Genomic DNA, 24,465 nt, shown 5'->3' with positions numbered 1-24,465 from the left:
CAAGTGGCACAAATATTTATGTCCTTTTATTTCCGATTACTGGAAATATTTTTTTGGCCAAAAAACGTAAACCAAAAACTAGACAGAGAAAATACGTCATTGATTCAGAAAAGTTGCACCAAGTTGAGTTTTATTTGTGTTCATTTTATCCATAAGAAATGTTAATATTTGCAACCTGGTAACTCTATCTTAATTTGAAGAAAAAAACTTTCAGAGGCGTCAAACATGTTTTTTTTTAATTACAGCTTTTACAATCATGATCAATATTATTATTATTATATTATATCCAATTGTCATCACTACTCTCAAGTAATATCAACTTAGCCAAAAGACAATTTGTTGTTTGAAAAATGTACGCATACAAGTCGGATATCTTGACTGTCCATCATTTTAAAACACATTTCTTTTTGTTAAGCTAAAATGAAATGAACATCCACCTTAAAACTAAGTATGAAATGAACATATAGTTTACACGCATACATACTGTACATACATACAATAGCAATTATCATAAAAAATGATAAAAATAAAATGCACACAATTTACAAAGTTCTGAGATCCAATCGTTCACATCATTAGATGACTGACATTCACTCTAACATGATAAATTTTGGCATGCATATGAACACAAATGCGTTTTTTCACTTATTTTCTGGTTTCAAACGGGTCATAAAGCACTTTGCTCATAATCTCGTCGTCAGTCCTTTTATCACTTGTGCATCTGGCATTTATTTTATGGCTTCAGAACATCCACATTACCACTCAAAATTGTCCTGAACTGTAATGTTATGACATTATACTGATACTAATCACTTATGAAATAATTATCCAATCGACCTGAAATAATTTATTCATTGTTTTGAGCACAACTGCCCAAAACCATAAATTCAATATTTCAGTATTGCCATTGCACACTCTAAAACAGAACTTGAATTGATGATAGGCATTGGTCACTTTCTACAGAATCAAACAGCATCATGCCACAACAATGGTTGACAGATAAAGACAGAGATGATTTAAAAAGGCATCCATTCATTATTATATCTTTTAACCTCATTCACTCAGAGTCTTTGATTCTTTCAAATGTCCGACTCTGGTGTCACTTCCTGGGCTCATTTAATTCCTCAGGTCAGGATGGCGACAGAGGTCTGTCAAGTGACAACATAACACACACACACACAAATTTTCACTTTGATTGTCCACCTTTAAAAATGACACCAAAATAGATTCCTTACCTGATGTGCTTTTTTTTTCTTAGCAGGAATATGTTCTCACTGACGCCGGTTCTGCTCTTTGACCCGAGTTCACTAGAAAGATAAATCAATCTATTTCTTCACATTCTATTCTTAAGGCGACGTCACACATGCCCTGTTAGATATGTTCATTCTTCTCATGTACTTTTATGCTTTCCTCATTTATTTCATGACTAGTTAAATTAAAACTGAAATGTCCTTATCCTCACCTTCACTTTGGACTTTCCTCAAGGTGACAGAAGGGGTCGAGATCGCAGAGGCACGGAAGTTAGCCGGTAATGTTTCCGAAGAGTCGGAAGTCACGCCGCGTAGGTCTTTCTCTCGGAACATCTTCCTCCACGACGGTGACCGTGTGAATGTTTTCGTGCCGTCCTATGGAAGACGTAATGAAGTAATGACAATCATTAATTGAACTAACTGCCTCTAGTGCATGGGGAGGGTGGAGTAAGTGGTGTTTGTGATGACAATACGCCAATGATGACATAATTTGCTGTGTTTAGGCAATTTACAGCATAGTGAAGATATCTGAAGTAACAAGCCTAAGCCTAAGAGATATTTCACCACTAAAAAAGGAAGAACGGGGTGAAAATCAACACTTTATCTTGACTGATTATTCTTCTGGCAGTACCTCATCTGGCCTCCTCTCTGTTCCCATGGAGATGAGACCATTGTACTCCTTCTCCAAGAGTTGCCTTGCCTACAAATCAGAAAGATTAGATAACGTAACCAGCATTGGATGAAGAAGCCATTTCTAACTGATGGCATGGATAAGCTTTGAATAGAGTTGAGTTTTTTTGCACCGACCTGTGGGTTTTGATTGGGTATCTGCAGAAGGAGGGCCAAGTCGGTGTAGTCGAAGGTGTCATCGAGAGCTAGGAGTGCTCCGTGGACTCCACTTTCTAACAGATTGTCTGCAAACTCTTTGAGACCGATGGACTGCACCCAGCACATCACACGTTCATTGGACCACACCATCACATCTGAGGAAAGGCGTATAGAGGTCAGAAAAGCAAAATGGACACAGAGATTTAGGTGTTTTTTTTATCAGGAAAGTTGCTATCACCTTGGTTCTGATGCTGACTATCCTCCCTCCTCCTCTCCAACTCCTTTCTGTCGTAATTCAAGCGCTTCAAGCACATGATGCCGTAATGAAGACTCACTCTACGGAATAACATAGTGTGCATATGAAGAACAGACCAGGAAGAATCAATATGGAGAGAACAATGCCACCACTAATCCACCTGTGGAAACTGTCCACCATCTTAAGTTGGCCCCTCAGCTCTTTCTTGGTCAGGTGATCAAGCATTCGGGCGTCCACCAGTGACTCCATGAAGTATGAGCGATACTGGGGTAAACCCAGGCTGGGGAGCCACTCATTTCCCACCCACTCATGATTCATATCACCATAAGCCAAGATCTGTAGATGGGAAATAGCAGTACATTTATACAAAACCTTGAATTCCACCTTAAACATTTGAATGAAGCAACAAATGAATGTAGAATGTCCTTTAAATAAAATGAACTCACCTGATCCCAGCTGAACTCTTTCACCTCCTTTTGGTTTGAGATAGGCAAACAATGAAAGAAAAAAGGGACAGAGAGGCGCACATGGAGGAAATATATATATATTTGCATGTGTGTGTGTGTGTTATGGTGGAAAGCGATGTAAGGAGAGGGAAGGCAGAAGAAGGAAACGTTTGTTAGTGAGAATTAGTTGGAAAATAAAAACATCAGCACAGATTTTAAGGGAACAATATGGGAAAGGTGTAGCCAAACAGGTCTAATAAAAGAAAAAGAAAAAAATACATGTCAAATTGATGACAAACTTAAAATAAGAATATTCTAATATAAAGCAATATGGTTTGTTTTCCCAGTCAGTCATGTTCTATTCTCCACAAATTTACTATCATTGACGGCTATAGATGTTAGTAAACTATTTGTCTATTGTTGTCAATGGCGGTTAAGGACAACAGTTAATAAAGCGAAATCAAATAATCTTACTGGCTTGGTGGCAGCAGCGAGCGACTCCATCTCAGCATGTGTCATCCAGATATTACTGGTTGACTGTAGTAATGGAATACAAAATATATCCAAAGTCAGGCGACTGGCTAAGACTCATCATCATGTTGGCTTTTCGGGAGGCTTACTGAGCGTGTGCTGGCGGGTGCCGATGGGCTGGTGAGGGAAACCATTTCCTGAATGGCCAGCCGGAGTTTAAGCCTATGGAGTGGGTTGCTGATGCCAATCTCTCTCTGGATCTCTGTGTCCGAAAGGTTGGCCATAATGGCGCCGCTCTTTACATTGGCACGGCACGCTGCCACGTACCATGCGGGCATTCCTACCCAGAGCTGCGAAAAAAAGTACAAAAAAATGTTGCAGAACAAAAACAAAGACACGAAAAAAGGAAAGCCATACCTCAAGCCACGTGACAACTGTTGGACCGTCCCATGAGGCAAAAGGCAAACCTTGACGACAGGCCTCCTCGAGCAAGTCATGCCTAGCAAGACAGAGTAAAATGTTAAATTTGCTGTTATTTACTTATCTATTTATTGCAATCCCATCAATTTAGTCAATCATCACTTCTTTTTGCTCCGACGGTCCTTTTCAACTGTTCCAGTCCCGAGTTTTGACAGGCCCAACGGATCTGATGGGCCCAAGTCATCTGAAGGCGTAGAGGCTGAAATGATTTAAAAACAAGATGTTAGTTTTTAAAGACCAAAGTCAAAGAAAATGGCAGTCTCACCCAAAGAGGTAGACTCGCGTCCAGGTGTTCCGATCCTCCCCTTCTCCTTTTTGCCAAAAAGACGTCCGATGGAGGACTTAATGCTTTTCTTTTTGCTGGCTTTGTGGAGAGAATCCTGGCTGGCAGTGATCCCCCCATCAGCAGATAAACTTAAAACAAAATTTGAAAAGCGTAACTTGGCCCATTCAGCATCTCAGAGCTCAAATTTCATACCTGCGGAATTCTCTATGGTCGTCGAGGCCTGCTCCCGGGTGAGTGTGTGTCATCCGGTCCAGTCGTAAGGCTCGCGGCACAGCGGGAGAGTTGGAATCAATCAAGGCGAGTGCTTGGCATTCTTCACCATCTTTGCTATTCTGCATGGGAGAGAATTAATTCAATTACAAACAAGCTTTAAACCATTGGATTGCCTCTGTGCAAAATAAATAAATAGAAAACAAAGACTGTGCCAGCTTTGGACCTGTCTGTCACTCTCTCTGGCAGGAGAATGCGGCAGCCGGGGGGTAGAGTGCCCAGAGCTGGGGGGCGACGGAGACGCCAACGTAGAAGAGGTGATGGAGGGCGTCATGTATCCCCGACCGATATTGTCCCGTCCTCCGAGAGAAGAGGGTAGAATTGAGGGTGTGTCTATGGCCACGCTGCTAACCCGGCTCTCAATCTCCTCTGCCCTCAACTCTGTGCTCTCTTTTTCTTCTTGTATGAGCCTGAGAAGACAATCAGATCCAAGATATGACAACAACAAAAAATTAAATAATTCCCCTCATGCGGAATTAAATTTAACACCAACTTAATCTCCTTGTTGATGGCCTCCAGTTGCTCCTGTAGCATGATGGCCAAAGTCTGCACATCGGTCTGCCCACTCGGCGACAGCAGCTCTGATCCAAATAGAGTCTCCCGGTCATCTTCGTCATCAGAGCAGACTCCTTCCACGCCATCGAACCCGGGACCCATCATATTGCCTGTATCCCAGTCACCATACTGGAAAGAAGATGTGGGATGGGTAAGAAGAACTGCTGCAACCTCAAAATCATCATCTCAAGACCAGGTGACTACCTTGTTACAGTCGTCCCGAGCTTGGCCCCAACGGCCGCGGTGAGTCCGCCTGACCACCACCCCGCCGGAAGAGTTGGTGTAACCCGCCGGGAGAGACCCCCCACCCTGCGGGTACCGCAGCTCCGAGGAGCTCCCCGGTAGAGATCTCCGAAACAAGGTGGATGGAAGTGAGCTCACGCTACCCGCCCTGCAATGGGACCCAAATTTTTCTTGTTATAATAGCGTCCTCGTAAATGACCCAGCTGCTTAAGGAATATTTTGTGTATCTGCTTGTGACTGAGCATGGTATAAATCAACTGTTTTTATGGTTCATTTTGACAAACCTGGAATAAGATGAGCCAGGCCTTCCCCTGAGCTGGTCCAGCTCCAATTGGATTCTCTCCAGCTCAGCAAGGAGCTGCTCCTGGAATAAGTAATTGATAACACCTTGTAGATTCATGTTTTTCCCGGCGAGAATGTTGCCTGTGTGGTTAGGATTAGGAAAACACCTTAAACATGACGGCTGAATACCTTATTAGCAAGAAGGTCATCCTGAATTTTCTTCATATTGGCCAGTTCTTCAGAAAGCGCATTCTAGGGAAGGAAGAGATTGACATGTTTGGAACTCTTAATGCTACAAAAAAGACAGTTTTTGAGGTTACCTTCTCTTCCAAAGCTGCCATCCTCTCTTTTAGATGCAGCTGAAGTCTCTCATTGGACTCAGACAGAAGTTTGTCAACGGTATCCGAGAGTCGTTTGTTATGTTCATCATTCATTTTTTCCCTCTGTCTTGCCTGGATGGAGTGAATTGAAACTCCAAGTCAGGTGAGAGTTTTTGATTGACTTAAACTAAATAAGCAACATGACGTTTACCCTTTGTAACTCTTGGTTTTTCTCTTCAAGTTGAGCTTCCATTTGTCGTAGCCGTTCTTCAAAGTTACCATGGCGCTCTTCTGCCTACAAGAAAAGAAGACAGAAAATGTTTTGTTTCTAGTGACAAATTCTCCCTTTGAGAATATAACCCCAGTGATAACATATTGTACACTTTGTTTGCAATATTATATCAAGAGACAAAAGCTATCACAGAATATCTAAGAGACGTTTAAATATAAAAAAGAAAAGAGAAAAAAGGTTCTCCTTTACCTTGTTGAGAGCAGCGACCCTTTGTGCGAGCTGCGCTTCGATCTCAGGAAGCGTTTCAGCTCTTTGGAGGGTTTGTTGAAGCTTCTGTTTGGCTTCTTCTAGGCGCTCCTGCAGTTGTCTGTTCTTCTCTTCACTCTGCCTATGAAGGGATTCCTTGCTGGCCAGCTCATTTTCCAGTTTGTCCTTGATGTCATGGAGAGAAGTGGCCTCCCTTTGGGCACTGAGGTACCTGAAAAAGTTGAGATACCCCTTTAGCAATTGGGATTGGACATTATACTTAAACTACTTATTTATTATATTGACCACTTATTTAGGTGGTGTGCTCTGAAGAACAAGCCTGCTTCACTCTGCTGACCCTACGTGGATGACTCATCTATTTATTTCTTATTTTTCTATTATTTATTTGTCTGTTTGTTGTTTTTATTTGTAATTTTTACCAAATTTTGTGTTATTTGGCTTTTAAATTGAACACTGATAATGGTTACCTTCGTTCTAATGTTGTGATTCTTTCCTCCATATCCTCCCTTTGGCAAAGGGCCTGAAAGAGGAACAGATATATCAAATATACATCATCGTATAATGGGTGTACATACAATATATGGAGCCCCTTGGGTGAAAGATCAGGACAGATTGGGTCAACAGACCTCTTTCACTTCCCGTTGCAGTTTCTGATTGGCTTCCTCCGACTTGGTCACCTCCCTCCTGGCGGCGGCAAGCTGTTCCTCTATTTCACCAACCTGACGAGATGCCACAAAAGACGACAACTATAGTGAGTCAGTATTCATTCCAACAGGAGCGGGTGTGAATAAATAGTGACACTGATTCATTACAAATAGCCATCGGGTATCAGTAATGTTCTTGAAAAGCCAAAGTGACAGCAGATGCTGATGTGAGAACAATGTTCACTAATAATTTTGGTCAGCCTATCTTTTTTGTTGTTGTTGATAATATGACATTGTTGTGGCGTGCAGAATTTTACTTATATACTTATATTTATGTTTGTACTTTATGGTGAAGCCTTAAATTTGATTGTACCGATGGAAAAAAAGAAGAAAAGTGGAAAAAAATGGCAAGTGTACACATACTATGGTAAGTTAGCAGGTTCAGCAATAAATTAGAGCGGCTCACCTGCCGGCACATGAGGGCCAGCCTCTCTCTAAGCTGAGAGAGCTCGGCTCTTTGACGCTCTATTTCCACTTCCCGCTGTCTCTCCAACTCGCTGTCCTCCAGGCCAGAGGCGGGACCATTAGGTAGTCGCTGAGATGGCCGCAATAAAACAAAACAAGACGAGTGAGGGATGATGCGAGGATACACGATTTGAAAAAGACATAAAAATCACACTCATGATACCCATACATCTAGTATACGTAGATGTTCACAAAAAAAAAACACAACTGTAACCAACATGCATAAAACCCTCTCTTACATCTTTCCCACCGTCCACGCCTTGTTGACGTCTTTTAATTTGGTCTCTTAAAGAGATTACCTAAGGAAGGGGGACACAGAGCAAGCCAGCAGAGCATACTTATCAACATGACTTTGTCACATGGGAGCTTATATGCATATGTAAAACTGTATGTAGTCTTATTTGTTGACAAATTTAAATGACTTTACCTCTTGGGAAGATGCAGCTAATTGATCCTCCAACATGGACACCCTCTCAAGGGCAACTCGGAGACGCTCTCGAACCTGCAACAGAAATTAAGGATGTTACTAACTAAAATTATTAAAAATGTTGCTGTTCAAATTTGCATGTTTTGCTTTCATTATATGCTGAGATGGTTAGTGTTGGCCTTATTGTTTTAACATCTTATCAACTTTTACTCAAACAGTCAGTGTAGCACAGAAATGTCAAACAAAAGCACCTTCTCGTCCAGAGCCTTGTGGTGCTCAAAGAGGGACTTGAGCGCCTTGAGGACTTCCACCTCGCTCGACACCCCCGCCGGTGATTGGGCTTGCCTCTTGACCACCGTCATCCTCAAACTGCGTTCGTGACGGGACACCAGACATTCCAGATGTTCCAGCAACAACTGTAGAACATGTCCAGATGAGCAAACCACATAACACTGAGCCCGTCAATGTGCAAATGTGCAAAATGGCGATTAAACATCTTACACGTGTGTTGTTTCTCTCCGCCTTGAGCTCAGCAATCTCCTCCTCCCTCTCCAGAAGCTGCTCCCGGCAAACGTTGAGCTCTTTTGTCAACACAGCAAACTCCTGTGGAACACACGAGTTGCATTAAGGGGCCTGCAGAACAAACACTTTAAACGTGCATCGTTCCCAGTATTTCTGTGTGTTAAAAGGGAGGAAAACAACCCAGGCTACACATCCAAATGTAATTCAGAAAGTGTAAAGATACCAGATTTACTACAGAAGATGCACAAGTGAAACAAAGCTCAGCTAAGACTGGGACATAAAAGAGCATAATTATCAAGCAAATCACTCATTCATTTTGGGCCGCCACTTGTATTGTGAACACATGGATGCATTACATCACACGGTTATACAATGGCCTCGCACTAGCATGCACGAGAGACCCCCCCATCCCTAAATAAAAGCTGGGCAAATTGACTCGATGTGCCACTTTATAACACTGTTGAGGATACATTTGCAGCTTTGAAACAGGACACGGTGTCTTATCATGCACAGTAACCATAGCAAATGTCTGCATCAACAATGTAGTCAATTCAGTCTGATGAATGAGTCTCTCCATACGATGACCTATCTGTATCAACAATTGGAGACTTTGTGTTTGCATTCCAGGAAATATATGACTTTGACCAAGACAATTTTTGTCAGTGTTCTTGCTTGGAAAGATGGTCAGAAGCAATGGCTCAATGAGGGAAAAGATACGAGCCAAAGAGTGTTGGCCGCAGATGGCGACACAGTGGGTCTTTGGGACTGATGAGACTGTTTCTGGTTTGGATGGCGGTCAGCATCTCGGTTGGCTCTCCCTGTACTTTTTTTTGTATTATCCATTTCATGCTCTCTTTTGACACGTCTGTTCGAACATCATCCGGCGGTGGAATTGAGTTACAACTCACCATTGGGACAAACTATGCTGTAATTATGGAATATTGTGGGCTTTGTCATATCACTATTGACTTCCAATAAAATATAAGACATTTAATTTGTCTGGAGCAACAAATTATTGTATGCTTCATCAGTCTACCAAACTAGAGTACCAGAGAATCAACCAATTAAAAAAGATGTCTCCGAGTAGAAGACGTAACAAAAGGTTGTCAAGGAGATAAGTAAGACAATTATAGTTTTAGCTCTACTGTAATTTAAATGCATTTTCATTTTTGGTTGAAATCTCAACTTTAATTAGCAATTTCAAAATGGCATTCAGGAATCTGGCTGATCTCAATGAAGCTGTCTTGTGCTCACACGTTTTCCTCTGTGGACCGTGACAGGATTTTCAGCAGTACAGCTGAAAAGACAGCTGAGTGTGACAGCAAAGTAAACACGCCTGTAAACGCCTCACACGCAGTCAGAAGTGGGGATTGATCCCGAAGGAAAAAGCCAAAGCTGTTCATCATAGCTGGAGGAGAAAAAATCCTCAAATAACACTCAATATTCATCAGCAAATCCTCCCAGTATAATAAAGAGGATTCCTTGACTATCAACTATTCATTCAAACCTGAGTTCCCACCATTTAACAAATATCTTTCAGCACTATTTATCAGTAGAACCTCACCAGTGGTAATAAGAGAGGGATTGTAAGTGAGGCTATTAACACCAAACGGCTCTAACTGTAGAGAAACGTTAGCGCGGGTGCAGAAGGAGGATTTTAGCATTGACTTAGAGTGCTGCTTGCTGCTACTTGAACTGTCACCGCAAAGGCTTACTGTCTCATGAGCTCACTTCACAGCAAAGTACTCATACACCACTGGACTGATAGGACACGGCAGCAACAGTAACCGCACAGGGTGCTCTCCACCTTTAAGGCCCGGACACAAAAATGCACACAATTGAGGTACACTTCCAAGATCCAACAGGGATTTTAGTAGTTTGAAAAAAAGTCCTGTTGCAAAGACAATAATAATGATTTTCAATGAAAGTCTTCTCCTAAAAAAATCTAAGAAAGGCATTAGTTACAGGCTAGGTTGGCAGATTTTAATGGACATTTTAACAGCCGTATTTTTATGTTTGCATTGTTGATCTTTACTTCTAAGTTTGTTACCACCAAGAGGGTGCTGAATTTGTGTAAAGAGACTAGAAAAAAGCATATATTTTGACAGAGATAATTTGAATTATTATTATCAATATCAATATTTTGGGAATAAAGGACACTCACCCAGTTTGCTTATTTGTCATTCAAACTCCACACAGTGGCTTGGAGTCCACCAGGAATTGGACACTCGATCTCAGACATGTTTTGCATGTCTGTGTTTGTGTTATCTAGATGTGTGTTGTCTTCATGGTTGTTTTATAGTAAGTCAATGACAATGTTAATGCCGTGTTAATTCAGCCATTGAAGACAATCACTTGTGTCTGGATAAGTGCAACCAAGGGAGGTAGACACATTTTTTTCAGTTGAAAAATGAGCCTGCCTGCAACATATAATGGCACTCTTGCACTAAAACCAAATCTATGCATTTTTAACCTACATTTGTCCACTGTTAAAAGTTTATGTGCAGCTTCCACACACTCTTTTAAGACGCAACACTGTTTCTTTTACAACAGTCAGCAGGATTTGTATCTGATTGCCATCTTACGGTGTCGTTTACGGTCGTAACGTTTCAGAAGCCATACACCTTTTCGTCCTGCAGTCTTTCTCGTTGTCTGCATTTTCAATAAATAGCTACCATAAACACTCACATACCTGCGGCAGGGCAATGGATAGTTGCCTTTGAAGAGAATCCTTCTCATGGCTGAGCTCTCGTAGGCGTAGCTGTGCCGTTCCCAGACTGTCTTGCGTCTCCCTCAAGTTCTCCAGCAGCCTCTCTCTCTCCGTCAGCATGTTGACCATCAGAGATTCCAGGTTTCCAGTGCTGCCCCCTTCGTCTCCCCCACCTCGGATATCCCTCCCGCCAAAGCACCCTCCTCCCATGGCACCTCCAGGGCCTCCCACCCCAGTCCCGGCCGGAGAAGAGGAGCCCCCGGCAGTTCCACTTCGCCCATCCTCAGAAATGGTGGGCATCACTTCGCACATCATCATGAGACCGGTGAGGGTGAGTCAACTTCAGGAGGCTTACAAAAAATTTAAATGTTGATTTTACAAGATTGTGCATACAATTATAGTCTGATGTTCAAAAAGTAGGCCTTTACATTTATGGAGAAATCTTATCCCTTTGGTGAGCATATTTTCCTGATTTGATTGCCTTTGTCCACTCCTCAGGCTTCCAGTACTTGTTAAATGTCTCCTTCAAAAAGTCCCAATCTGCATGGTAAATGATAAGAATTCTTATGAGCTTGCAAGGAGGGATATTTCTAAGGGGATGCCATTCTTTGGGTGCCTTGGATGGGCGGAGGACGAGTATGGGGACAGACTGTGGCGAGAGAGTGAAATTTTGCTCCTTGACTCAATGCACAAGGCAGCACTTCTCACAGCACAGTGCAAAACCTGCAAAGAAATAAAATGCGGTTGATGTCAGACAGTTCTTACAAGAGTCATAAAATAAAATGCAATGTTTCTTCCTTTTTCAAAACTCTGGCAGGAAAGCGTCGGACCGATAAATATGCCTGCAAATTGGCACATTTGTACGTGTCTCATCTCATCTCATTTTCTGAACCGCTTTATCCTCATTAGGGTGCAGTGTCCAATCACCATGCATGTTTTTGGAATGTCGGAGGAAATTGGAGTTCCCTCTGCTTATTTGTGCTAAGATAAGCTAACTGGAAGCCTCGTAATCTATATTAACTTTGGCTAGACATTACAATGGTATTGATCTTCCTATTTCCCCCTTGACAAGAAATGAAAAATCTAACATGAGCGCTTTGAAAATGTGATCTTCCACCACTTATCTTCATTAAATCAGTGTTGCTGTTGGGACTTACAGTACTGCATATTGCTCCAATCTTGAATTTCCTTTCTCACTGATTACAAGTCTCTGTGTCACTGTGTGAACCCGCGGCCAAAAATGCAATGGATGGCACATTAATTGAGTGCGGAGATTATTATTCTTTCCTCTATTATTTTTCACTGTCTCATCCACAACACCGGTATATTCATTCAGAATCCCATATTCACCCATGAGCAGGCATTGCAATACAGCAAGTATGTAATTTTCAAAAACATGTTGAGCAGAAACTGTTAATTTTGACTGACATCCATTTGCCTTTTTGATAATTCTCACTATACATTTTCAAACTTCACAGTGGCATGACCAAAACTTTTTGGGGAAATTCATGCTGGCTAAAAGCACTTGGCATCTTCACTGTGTTCCAGTCAATAACTGATGGATGGTCACTGATGCAAAACAGCTTGCACTTACTGCATTTACTTAATATACACTTTAATCTTACAGCTCTTCCTAGGAATTTTCAAGGGCAATTGGAAGGTATACGGCCCGACGGATGAGTGGTTAGCGTATCGGCCTAACCGTTCTGGGGTCGATCCCGGGTCAGTCCTCAGTATGTGTAGTTTAAATGTTCTCCTCGGGCTTGTGTGGGCTTTGTCTGGGTACTCCTGCCTGGTGCATATATGTTTGGTAATTGTCGGCACAGAAGTAGCTGTCCGCATTTTGTAAACAAACTTTACTATTAGTTAGGTCTCCCACTAAATGTAAGGTAGGAATTAATTGTTTCCACTTAGTAAGCTGGAGAAAAAGATGCACCTCCATAGCATAAGGCGGGCGTCTGATGATGAAAGAAAATGGTCTGTATTGTGAAATGTTAGTTTAGAAAAAATACGTATATGTGATGGTGCTGAGTAAACATTGGGCTGAGGGAAAAGGAGGTGGGGTTACAATCTCCCACAACCTACACGAGACCAAATAGAACAACACCTGCAAATGGATGCAAAACCACCTTCCCATAGAAACCACAACAACTAGTAACTAAGCCCCCCTAGTCTACCTCTAATACCAATAAACGACGGCACCCCCGCTCCTTCTACCCTGGGGTGAATAAACGCATCATTGAAATCAATAAGTGATTGTCGGCAGCTGTTTTGCGGGGATGAAACCCCCCGGAACAGAACCAAACACGCCTTTTTTATGCATTTTAGATTTCCACTCATGGAATCCACATGCACTAATGGAAAAAATGACAAGATGAAAGCTTGACGATGATTCCCATTGCTGGATGTATAGCAGCAGCCCTCGAATGCATTCTTCTAGTAAAAATATCCAATGGGTGAGTGTGGGCTTTAAAGCAGCCTCTTATGGAAAACATGACAGGATGAAACCGTGCATGCATTCATAGCGTGCATCGTGCAGAGCGCTCACGTCATGTAACGGACCCTAAAAAATGAAAATGAAAAATCCACCCCATATGAAAACGACATTTCAATGCATTTGATGTCATTCTTCCCCCCCAAAAAAGACCCTCCTACATGAGACGAATTTTAAAGAGCAAATTCAAACCTGGAACGATGCTTCCAGCCAGCTCTCACTCTGAAAACATTTGCTATATTAGGTGGCCATGTTAACATTTAAGTAGCTTTGACTGGATGTACACACATATCAAATAAAGAGTGCACAAAACACACCTGTCATGTGGTTTGATGACAGCACGCGCACACACACGCACCCACGCCATACTGTAGCCATTCCTGCCATTATAATTATAGTGTTCGTGCAGCCATTGTTTTTTGTGTCTCGGTGTAAAGTTGAAATTCTTACCATAGCCGTCGTGGTAGTTAGCATTCAGTATCCAAATCCTTGGCGTGAAATATCCTCGGGTCCATTTGTGCGTGGGTAGGCGCCCCTCATCCGGATGCGAGAAAAGCCCCACTCTTCTCAATGCGTGTGTGTGAGCGTGTGTATCACCCCCTTTTTTCCCACATGTAAACGACGACGAGGAAGAAGAGTTAGAAAGGGGGGGATGCGTTACGCCACCTTTGCACAGACCCCCCCTCTCGATGGGATTGGAAGGTAATGGGTCTTAAAGAAACATTCTCTCAGCATTCTCCGCATCTCTGTGATTTATGCGCTTGCACGCGTGGGCCAATCACGCGCACGCCGCATCAGCACCGGCGTTGAGAGGGGTAAAGACGCAAAGTGAGTGACAGACATTTTATTTGCAAACAGACCATAATGCATTGCAGTGCGGCGCCCTGTGCACAACCCCATTAAAACACTATGACGGAGCCACGCGTGGAGATAATGTGCATCGCATAAGATGCTGTGGTACTGAGGAGGGGCAAGCCAATTGAGCCACAATGCTCACTGTACCCCTTTGAATATTGTCAATAATCTCATTTTGCATCTTTATTTAACTGACTCTTCGCCTAATGGTTTTATTGCTGAATAAAATGAACTAGTCCATCAAGTTTTTCTTGTCACCTGAACAGAAAATCTAAATTAATAATACAATATAATAAAAACTCTTCTCAATATGCTGATGTTGTTATCAAATTTATGCATGTGTGTGTGTGTGTTTGTGTGTGATTTTATGTGTGTGGCTGGGTAAACATAAGGTGGTGCTGTCTTTAAGAGAGCCAGCCTGGGAAGGGATGATGTAATGTGCTCTCAGACAATGATGTCATCGACTAAGACTCGGCAAGGATTTAAAGTGACAAAGGCATTTTTTTTATGGGGCTCTGTCAAATTCTGCGTCAGGTCTTTTTAGGGAGCAGTAGAACCACACGGGAACATCCTTTTTGAGAAAAAATAGAAGAAGAAAAGAAGGAGACATCATGCAAATGATTTAGGTGATGGGGGAAAAGGGGGATTTTCCCTTTAGAGCACAGTATCTTTATTAATAAGGAGTTTCGATGTACAAAACATAAGAGCATTTTGTCATATGACAACATTAACATCCATTCATTCATTTGAGTTGAAATTAAAAGTGGTATTCTCATTGTGATTATTCAAGTGCATCAACACATTGAAGAGGGACGTGGAAATATTACAGACAAATTTTCTTCATCCGCCATGAAATTAAACTAACAATATTGTAGTTAAAGGGGAATCTTATAGTGGTAGTGAAAGTCTTTCGTTTGTGTATTCATGACTGTATTATACTGCCCGGTGGCCAAGTCACGCACACCGAGAGTTGCAATGAATTAATCATGCTGTACATGAGGTTATTACTATATCAGGATATTAGAATGCTTTGTTTTTTAATATAAAGAATAAAAAGAATACACGAGGAGTTTAAAAAGAAGGAGCCAATATTATTTTTGTTGCAAATAGAGCATCCTCAGAGAACAAATTAAACATATATCTGAAGGCAATCTAATCTATATTGTTACTGTATTAAAATATAGCATTTGTGTCAATTGATGGACAATTGTGGACTTTTTAGACGAAAAGGAGCTTTCACAAACTGGTCCTGAAAACTGTCATTTTAGCCTTTTGGAAGGATTCTCTCCGACTGACTACGTTGTCCTTGTGAATGGAACTAGATGAAGTCTTGAAGTTATCCTGGTCTTCTGTTCTTTCTTGATCGCTAAATTTATCTTGGGCCAAACTTCTTCCCTCAGACGTTTTGGTCCCGGCGTTCTCTTCTCGATCAGATTCCAAAGTCCTATCTTGAGGTGACGCTCCATGTTTTTGTTCTTCAATGTACAACCTGAGTGCATCTACTGTGTCAGCTATCATTTTGTCTGTGTCTGTATCTGTTGGCATTTTTTGATTGGGCTCCGTGCAACCTTGATCAGATAAGCTTCTGACCGCACAATCATTCACGCCATGCTCGTCTCTGGAATTACCGTCATTCTTTGTTATATCCGTGTCGGAGATGCTAATGTCGCAAGCAATCTTATAGAACAACGAGTGGTTTTCTTTCATTTTCTCCAAACTCTGACTAACTGTGGATGACATCAGTGTGGAATCGCTCCCCTCATCAGAACAATTCGGGACGACCTCCTTGCCCGATGGCTCCTCGGTGCTAATGTCAATTTCTGGGATGTGCAAAGGGAGGAATTCCAGAACCTGGCTAGTGGAGAGGAACCACTTGGATTTCACGTCGGAAGATAGCGTATTGTCATCATCTGCATTACAATCAAATTCAGGAATCTCTTCCTTGTCCCCCTCTTTGCTCCTTAAAAAGCCCCGACCTCCATCACTCTGGGAGACTGTCATAGATGCAATGTGATGTGGTGATGGTGGATGTTTGATTTTAGTGGAGACACATGCCCTGCGATTGTACCTTTTGTCCTCTGTTTTGCATGCAAACCTTATGGGAGTCTTGACATTGTCAACATGTTGATTTTGTTTCCTTTCCACTTGAGATATTGCAACGGGAATTTGAGAATTCAGAGAAGCTCTGAAGGACTTTGTGTCACTGTTATGTTCATAATCTGAAGAAACCAAAATAAATAAAAGAAGAATAAAAATAGAATTATTCCTTTGGTGCAGCCTAGACTGGGAGCTGGTATATGATAAGATAATAGCAATAATAAAGTAGCCAAAAGACTAAGAATGTACCTGATGTTACTCTTTGCTTGACTGATGTGTCATTGAGACGGCCCTCTTGCTTGATGGGTATAATGGCACTGGTAGATAAATAAATGGATAAACAGACAATATAGGCCACTTCAAATGACTGAGAACACTTTTATATATAGTTGTTTTAGGATTCTTGTAAGTATTATATAGAACTAAATGGATGTGGCGACCTCCACAAATGCAAATATCAATGACATTTCAACAACATTCTTCCTTGTAGTGTCTCAAATTCACATTACCTGGTCTTCAAATATTTAAACTAACCTATGTGAGCTAGTTAAGTCCAAAAAACAAAGTTGGCTCTGGTCTTAGGCCTTTTTTTAAATTTTAGATGTGTAAAAAGCTATTAAAAAAAACATATAACTTGGTCATGGTACCTTTGGATGACTCTCTGGCGTATTCTTTCAACACGCCTGAGTTTGGCCTCGCGTTGCTCAGGGGTCATGTAGATTTTGGGGTCCAATGCATGGGTCAACGAGGTAGAGGGTGGTTCAACCTACCCTTGTAAAATAGTATAAGATTACTGTATTTCAAGATTTTAAAAAATCACATTAAGTAACCTTGATTTCAGAGCTGCGTCCATCTTCTAGTCCTGCTGATGGCTCCACAACGTCAGTTCTTGACCCCTCTGCACGAGCCCCACCGCTTACGTCCGCTGAGGCTCGAGTCGACCTGTTAGGCCTTGATTTTTTGCTGGGTTGCTGCACACATGCCTGCACATCTGGTGTGACCCATTCAGATCGTGGGGCTTCCATCTCGGCTGGGGGATCCTCCACGGAAACACGCCGGGCCACGAGGGAAGTTGGCAGTACGGCAGTGACCACCCGTGTCACCCTTAATGGAAAGGGGGCCTGAGGAAGAGAGTAATTGTGTCTTTTTTTTAAATACTGTGACAGCAACCCTGTAAGAAAGCAAGGTGGGATCATCTTATACACCTCCTCTTGTCGTTCTAAACTTTGACTCTTGGTCTTGGCAGCTGAAGATGGTAAGGGAGGTTTCTTCCTATTAGTCATCCTCTCCTGGTTCCTCTTCATCCTCTCCATCTGCTCCTCCTCGCTCATCTTCATCTTCTAAGGGCAACACAGGCCATTTGGAGCATCCATCATACATGTTTATATGGCCAATCACGTTTGTGCATGTATGCTTCCATGTGAATCTAACCATGTGTGTATCTATGTAAGAAAAGTGCAATGGGTAAATCATGGCGCGGGGGAAAGGGGGCTTCTCTAAGGTCTCTTGACTTCCCCTGTTGGATAACACAAGTAGTGCAACATGCCCTAATTGCAGCGAAAGATGACAAAATCAAAGAATTTCCATTTGGCTGTGATAGCAGGGAGGTAAACTCAGTTTTAGAGTGCTTCTATATTTAGATGCGTGTTCTGGAGCACACTGACTATGGTAACCGGCCCAGTGGAAATAATCATGGTGCCAAACCTTGGTTGATTGTGATGTCGCATCTGCCGTGATCCCCTTAGTGCTTGACTGATATGCTAGAGTTAGACACAAGTGAGTGAAATATGATTTTCTTTACAATGCTATATGTATAAATCAATGCAAACCAGATCCATTCTTTTGTGCTTTCACATTGAGCAGGGCAGGCTGACTTTTGTTTCTTTCATGGATATGATCAGCAGTGTAGTTGCCCTGAAAAGCCACAACAGATCAATAACCAATCGAAACTTGCTTTTTAGTGCTGTGTTCTTACTGTACATCGTATGGGGATCCACTCCAACCGAGGTTTTGAATGCTTTCCAGTATCTCCTTGGGTAAAGGGGGCCGGAGCGGCAATGGTTCTTGCTGGGATTGAGACATAGTCTTATTTTATAATCTTTTATTAATAATTATTATACTTACTAGTAGACTGTGAGGAATCTCTATTGGAGAACCAGAATGTGGGCCCGAGGACTCGAACACTGCAAATTAAAGATAAAAATGATCTAATGGGTTCATTTGGCATGAAATAAACTTTAGATAAAATGTCAGAGAAATAGAACTAACTATGGTGTTTCTGTAATCCCAACAAGAAGCGGAAATGCTCTCTGTTCATTTCTAACCCGGTGAGGATGTCCTCCATCATCCATAGTTCTCTTTGAGCTTGAGACTGTTCCTGGGAGAAATAAAGAAAAGAAATAGACCTGAAGAAATGAAAATTATGTGCTTGTATCTCAAGTCTAAAACAGTCTGATGTTGGGTCAGACGTACCTGTGGCATCCCAAAGTTGCAAATGTGCTGCAGGTGTGAACGAAAAACTGAAAGTTCACTTTCCAATCTCTCATACTGACCCCACACGACCTCCATTTCCTTTACGACAGGTACAGAGGAAAATATGTGTTCATTAATATACACACAGGTTGTAGGTAAACATACACAAGTCTTTGCGCACCACTGACAAATCGCACATTCTGGCACGGATTGTGACCAGTTCTTCCTGTAGCAAGACCTTCTGGCTCACAGCTTCTTCATGGGCCCGCGGTCCCAGATTGTTCCAGTCCTCCAACTGGAGCCTCAATACCTCCAGTGCACACTGGACACTATCCTGTTACAATGAAACTTTTCAAAAAAGCAAGAACAGAACTTATAAAGATGTTTTCTGCTCTAGTGTGGCTGCGACCTTGTCCATTTGTAGTTGTGACAGTTCCACGGACAAAGATTGCAGAAGCTTGTCGCACCCACACAATCTTGTCAACACAGCCTGGAAATGAATGAAGTAGAGCATATTTTAAATCTGTTCAATCTGTAAAGGCTTCTTACATATACATATACACACACATATGCATATGTATATATATACATATACACACACATATGCATATGTATATATATACATATAAAGATATTTTTTAGGCTACTTACATCTGCATCACTTGCCAGTGGTCTTATTGGAGTTGGCTCAGATTTTGGAGACTGTGATATCATCAATGCATGGCATTAGGACATAATTACATTTTAGAGAAATAAATAACTATGTATACACAGTGAATACATTGATATGAGATGAGAAAAAAATTACTGACCGATAAATTGGAGCGTTGCTGTGAGTGGTGCCCATGTGCAATCCTGGATGAGAGGTCCATGTGGGTGCCTGTAGAGTAGCTCTAAAGAAAGAGAAAATAAGGAATCAAATCAGAATCGAACAAGAGTCAATATATTTATAGATATTTTGTAATCACCTTTCCTACCGGTCTTCGTCCATGATGCACGGATCCATATATTGGAGAAGTCTACAAAGACAAATGTGGCAATTCCAATTTAAATTGTTTGTGGAACACAAATTATATTTATGCAATTAAACAAATACATTTTTTTGGGAACATCCTGACCTTTGTGCCATTTTGCCATCTTTCTGTCACTGGAGTGGTTGGAGTGGAATTAAACTCAATCCTTGGCGAGACTGGTGTGTAATACAACGTGTCCGACACTGTGACCGCGTCATCATGAGGTCGAATGTCAACCCTTCCGACCGGTGTGTGAGGTCGAGACCCAAGTTGACCTCTGGAGGTCAAAAAGTTGCTGATTTCTGCATTCATTTCTGATATGTGAATGGGGAGAGAATCCCCCCGCCGGTTTGGACCTGAATGGCTGGGGGTTCGAGCTGAAAGACTGTACGGCAAAATGGACAATGAGTGAAAGAATGGAAGCAAGCGAGAATCTTTTGAATCGAACATTTTTCTAACCTTGCATTCCTTTGACGAACACTCCTCCTGCCTCTCTGCTCAGGAATTGATGTCACGATTCTTCCTCCGCTTAGATGACTCGGTTCACTGAGAGTTCTACTGAAATGTCTCGGTTCTGGACATATCGCCTCTTCCGAGGGAGAATTTGGGAGGTCCACAGATTCACTGCTACCACCTATCTGAGTAAAATCCTGGTAGCTTGAGCAACGCCTGTGAAGATTGGTTAAATGTCTATTTCGTGGGAGTTGGAAATTACGAAAAATAATATTGTAGATGTAAAGATGAAATTTTAATACCTGTGCATACTATCTGTCTCCATTGAAGCCGACTGATTAAGAGCTCGGACCCAACCTAACATATCCTCTTGAGTGTCAGCGCTGAAGTAATAAGAGCGCATCCCCTGGTGCACCACCTAGATTGCAGATTTTTACACAATATCAGGCTATAAATAGATAGGTCATTGTTATTCTTAATGATAGCAACTATTGTACATAAATATAAGAGCAAATCTAGAAAAAGTACCTTGAAGGTGAACTTTCTATTCTTGCATTCTCGCGGCGTGCAGAATAAGATTTTGTAACTTGGCAGTGGAATACTACCTAACACCAATTCTTCCCTGCTGTCTAATTGGAAACAAGTCAACAAAATGAGCGTGCTTCACTGTCACACTGTCACGCTAAAAATGAAAAAGTCAAGTACTGTTGACAAAAATGTTTACCTTTGTAGTAGAACAAACAGTAGTCGGAGAGCACAAACCATCTTCTCTTCCATAATTTCAAACCTATGCTGTCCTATACAGGAAAGATGGATTAATTATGCTTTAAAAAACATATTATTATTAGTAATTCATCCTTTGGATGGAATAAAAGTCAAATTTACTCTTTTGCTAAGCCATCCTCTGATGACAACAGGACAATTGGGGTCCCTCTTGGCTGCCTGGCATCTTTTTCCAAAGGAATGCAACTTGCCATCACTTTCCTGGACAATCACAGTGAGATCAGTAAATGCATTGAAAACACAACACAGAATTTAACCCAAGTTAATTCAAACCAACCCTTCTGACGGGGAAGTACGAGATGGTGGCCACACTGGAGGCTTGGCTTAATCTGTCCTGGTCTTCCATTCTACATAGGACAGACATTAAGTGCAAATATATCATGCAGTTTAACCTGGCATACCTTCAGGGGACAAATGATTAGACCCTAGCCTAGTCATGACGTCTTACCACAAGTTTTCCCTGTAGAACAATTCCCACGCTCGAAACCCTGAAGCCTTCGAACACACCGGCCGCATTCCCTTAATGACTTGTCGGTCCTTCCGTGTCATGTGTTCATTCTGACTGTGTTACACTCACCCACTTACAGTTACCCCTGCATTCTCCCACTTATTCTATTCCGGGCCACTCAGCAATTCCACTACATGAGTATATAAGTGACAGGTGACAGCTGCATGGCCTTTGGTGGCTGCGAGTGTAAATGGAAGGACTGGCTTAGGACACATGGCTTGGAATGTGAGTTCTTAAGTTAATGAATGCGTCTAGAGACTATGAGAGAAATACTAAATAAAGACAGATGGGATAATGAGCTATATCACTGGAGAAAAAAGTAATCAAGCGCTTTATTACTCTTAAGACACCAATAGATAATAAAAATGAGTCTGAAACAAAAGTGTCTCTTTAGTTTAGCTTCTTTCAGCACTGCTATCTAAATTTACTAACCAATATAAAATCTGTCCTGCACTATTGACCTTGTTTAAAAAAAAAAACATTCGGTATTGTGAGAAAGAGTTTGCAAAAAGTCTGTTATCCGGCCTCTTGCCCATCAGCGAATCCGCAACCACAATCACTCCTCAAATCAGTCACGAACCAAGTGATTCTTAACAATCCCATCTTTGTCGAGTCAAAAATCCAACGCTCATGGGGGTGTTATTGTTGGAGTTCTGCACATTTTCTTGATAATTTGTGGAGGAGGAGATGGAGAAGGATGGGGGAAGGGCATGGATAACATGCTGAGGATGGAAGAGAAGACCTCACATGCAAAATAGAGATGAAGATGATGCCAATGGTGGACGGGAGGACAAACGTTGAGTGTGTGCACAGCACAGAGTGCGCTTTGTGGCCTCGGAAACATTTACATGTCTCCCACACCCTGCCTACATTTACAATCAAATGAAGTATCACTCTGCATTTGACCTTGATGGCCAAACTAGGGATTTTTCAATCAAACTATTCTATTCATCAAATTACGGTCTAACTTGATGATTCCGTAATACAATTGTATGTAAAAAAAATTAAGATCTCAATGTTTCTTCTGTCAATGCCTGAACTACACCTCCTGATGAAGAAAGATTAACAAATTCAAATTCTGCAATCAAAAACGATCTTAGTATGAGATGATATTGCCATACCTGACTTGTCAGATGATGTCACACCATCCCCTTTGAGCCAGTCCTCTTCCTGTCCAAAACAAACTGTGTAAGCGCTCCCTTACTGTGTTCTACCTACCTTTGCTGTGGATGCTCATTGCGCTCGACTTTCTACACACTGTCTTCCTCCTTACTGCTCCTTCTTAGAGTTCCTCATCCTTCCTAGCAAGCCAAAGACCACAGCCTCTCTTGTCTATTGCCGAGCGTGGGTTTCTGACTGAGGAATTTATTGGGAGGGAAAAACCCCAGCTGCCTTGTTGGCCCCCACTTCAAGCCTGTTGCATTATTGAAATCAAACTATAGAGACAACAGACAAGATAGAAAAGTGATGTTTACAGATAAGTGTATCTCAACTTAAGAAATTATTGGCATACAACCCTTTACTAATGAACATGGGGTACGTGGGCTGTAAATATGTGTTATATAATACGTCCAACGACTTTGGCAAATAGAATATTGTTGAAGAGAAACATGTTGGAGTTCATTTTTAAATCCGAGTTGGACAGGATTTTTTTTCATGTTATTAAAAATATGAAATAAAATCCAGACAAAAATTAACATTATGCTAATGAAGCAATCAAAATAAAGATAAATGACCTCATCAAACATGCTAAACATGCATTGGACATTAAAACCCCAATTTACAACACGTCATTTCCGTAAAATCGAGGTGATAAGAGCTGCTTTAAAATTGCCATCTTATAGAGATCCATCAATGTCATTTTGAATCCACCATACCCAACAGTTGCTCTCCATCTTTCATTTTTTCATCTCCTGTTAAAGCTCTGTGGGTCAGATAATGCCCAGAAACGTGGTCTTAGTCACCGTCTGCTGGTTGCATTCTGAACAACATGCTTTGCTCGCACTACTGTGAAGTGCAGTACTCACTATTTGAGTAGAAACAAATGTAAATTATGAAAATATTGAATATTTACTTAAACCTTGCTAATATCCATTCAACTGAATTTTGATTTATCTATATATTTTGATATATTTGTTTTCATGTCAGAATCAGTGCACAGGATTAAGCAACATCAGCTACTGATTTAAATTGCATTGTAATTCCTATAATATGTGGAAAACATGTGTACTTAACATTCAAATATTTGCAGTTTGTATAAACCTGACAAGGACAGCTGTAAATGAAACGTTGTGTAACAAACAATTTTGACCACTAGAGAACAGCACAGTATCAGTTGCTAATATAATTGATTAGTGATATGGCATTCTGTTTTTATATTATTATAAAAGATGATTTAAAAGAGCTTTTTCATTTGTCACATGATTTTCTTCACTAGGCCCAATCCTTTACTATGCATGCATGGAAGACCAAACTAATAATAACAAATAATATGTATGTAAAAATAATAGTGGAAAACCAAACTAATATAAATATATCATAAAAAGTAATGTATGAAAAAGTAATGGTATTTTAAGAGTAAATCATTGTAGTTGATGTTTTAAAATCAAACAGATAAAGACATTAAATAATTCATAAAACTAAAGACATTTGCAAAACATACTTTATAACATTGTGCAAAAAATAGTGAACAAAAATACCTTGGCCATCTTTGCTCTTTGACCACAGTTCACAAAAAAACGTAAGTGCAAAATGTTCTTTCTAATATCTGTATATT

The 24,465-nt window shown here is 41.2% G+C and overlaps 2 protein-coding genes across 4 annotated transcripts in view; both read right to left on the bottom strand.

Annotated features, from left to right (window-relative positions):
* Positions 1 to 834: 834 nt before the first annotated feature.
* Positions 835 to 14,360, bottom strand: LOC144211339 (liprin-alpha-3-like). The gene is made up of 31 exons (XM_077738504.1): positions 13,959 to 14,360; positions 10,997 to 11,737; positions 8,284 to 8,385; positions 8,034 to 8,198; positions 7,783 to 7,857; positions 7,595 to 7,654; positions 7,297 to 7,425; positions 6,813 to 6,905; positions 6,654 to 6,706; positions 6,169 to 6,397; positions 5,899 to 5,982; positions 5,688 to 5,819; positions 5,557 to 5,619; positions 5,370 to 5,449; positions 5,047 to 5,233; positions 4,781 to 4,971; positions 4,454 to 4,697; positions 4,210 to 4,349; positions 3,997 to 4,145; positions 3,834 to 3,930; positions 3,669 to 3,750; positions 3,401 to 3,601; positions 3,255 to 3,317; positions 2,781 to 2,807; positions 2,495 to 2,670; positions 2,317 to 2,414; positions 2,058 to 2,233; positions 1,882 to 1,950; positions 1,463 to 1,625; positions 1,236 to 1,307; positions 835 to 1,148 (listed from the first exon to the last, which is right to left on the bottom strand). The coding sequence occupies exons 2-30, from the start codon at positions 11,330 to 11,332 to the stop codon at positions 1,255 to 1,257; spliced, it is 3,717 nt and encodes a 1,238-aa protein (XP_077594630.1). The 5' UTR covers positions 11,333 to 11,737; positions 13,959 to 14,360; the 3' UTR covers positions 835 to 1,148; positions 1,236 to 1,254.
* Positions 14,361 to 14,975: 615 nt separating this feature from the next.
* Positions 14,976 to 24,465, bottom strand: part of plekha4 (pleckstrin homology domain containing A4) — a 32,301-nt gene continuing 22,811 nt past the window's right edge. For 2 of the 3 annotated variants that reach the window (XM_077738796.1, XM_077738795.1), the window contains exons 5-26: positions 22,811 to 23,125; positions 21,459 to 21,528; positions 21,284 to 21,382; positions 21,123 to 21,195; positions 20,927 to 21,027; positions 20,701 to 20,816; positions 20,405 to 20,614; positions 20,051 to 20,330; positions 19,901 to 19,951; positions 19,745 to 19,825; positions 19,584 to 19,634; positions 19,342 to 19,422; positions 19,114 to 19,266; positions 18,933 to 19,031; positions 18,729 to 18,837; positions 18,441 to 18,643; positions 18,290 to 18,374; positions 18,165 to 18,220; positions 17,666 to 17,800; positions 17,108 to 17,581; positions 16,710 to 16,777; positions 14,976 to 16,582 (exon numbers count right to left, since the gene is read on the bottom strand). In XM_077738796.1, the coding sequence (XP_077594922.1) occupies positions 18,552 to 18,643; positions 18,729 to 18,837; positions 18,933 to 19,031; positions 19,114 to 19,266; positions 19,342 to 19,422; positions 19,584 to 19,634; positions 19,745 to 19,825; positions 19,901 to 19,951; positions 20,051 to 20,330; positions 20,405 to 20,614; positions 20,701 to 20,816; positions 20,927 to 21,027; positions 21,123 to 21,195; positions 21,284 to 21,382; positions 21,459 to 21,527 (1,665 nt within the window). In that variant the 5' untranslated portion in view covers position 21,528; positions 22,811 to 23,125 and the 3' untranslated portion in view covers positions 14,976 to 16,582; positions 16,710 to 16,777; positions 17,108 to 17,581; ... (2 more) ...; positions 18,290 to 18,374; positions 18,441 to 18,551. The remainder of the gene's footprint in view (positions 16,583 to 16,709; positions 16,778 to 17,107; positions 17,582 to 17,665; positions 17,801 to 18,164; positions 18,221 to 18,289; positions 18,375 to 18,440; positions 18,644 to 18,728; positions 18,838 to 18,932; positions 19,032 to 19,113; positions 19,267 to 19,341; positions 19,423 to 19,583; positions 19,635 to 19,744; positions 19,826 to 19,900; positions 19,952 to 20,050; positions 20,331 to 20,404; positions 20,615 to 20,700; positions 20,817 to 20,926; positions 21,028 to 21,122; positions 21,196 to 21,283; positions 21,383 to 21,458; positions 21,529 to 22,810; positions 23,126 to 24,465) is intronic. The other variant, XM_077738797.1, reaches the window with a different exon arrangement.

The sequence above is a fragment of the Stigmatopora nigra genome, chromosome 18, assembly GCF_051989575.1.
Source record: "Stigmatopora nigra isolate UIUO_SnigA chromosome 18, RoL_Snig_1.1, whole genome shotgun sequence".
Taxonomy (NCBI): Eukaryota; Metazoa; Chordata; class Actinopteri; order Syngnathiformes; family Syngnathidae; genus Stigmatopora; species Stigmatopora nigra.
The sequence above is the reverse complement of the archived record's forward strand: the minus strand, read 5'-3'. Positions and strand labels throughout refer to the sequence as shown.

Coding starts and splice junctions, on each gene's coding strand:
- LOC144211339 (XM_077738504.1), bottom strand. CDS start 11,332: ATGATGATGTGCGAAGTGATGCCCACCATTTCTGAGGATGGGCGAAGT. Junction 3,751..3,833: donor GACCGTCGGAGCAAAAAGAA/GTGATGATTGAC, acceptor CTGTCTTGCTAG/GCATGACTTGCTCGAGGAGG. Junction 3,602..3,668: donor CAGTTGTCACGTGGCTTGAG/GTATGGCTTTCC, acceptor TTTTTTTCGCAG/CTCTGGGTAGGAATGCCCGC.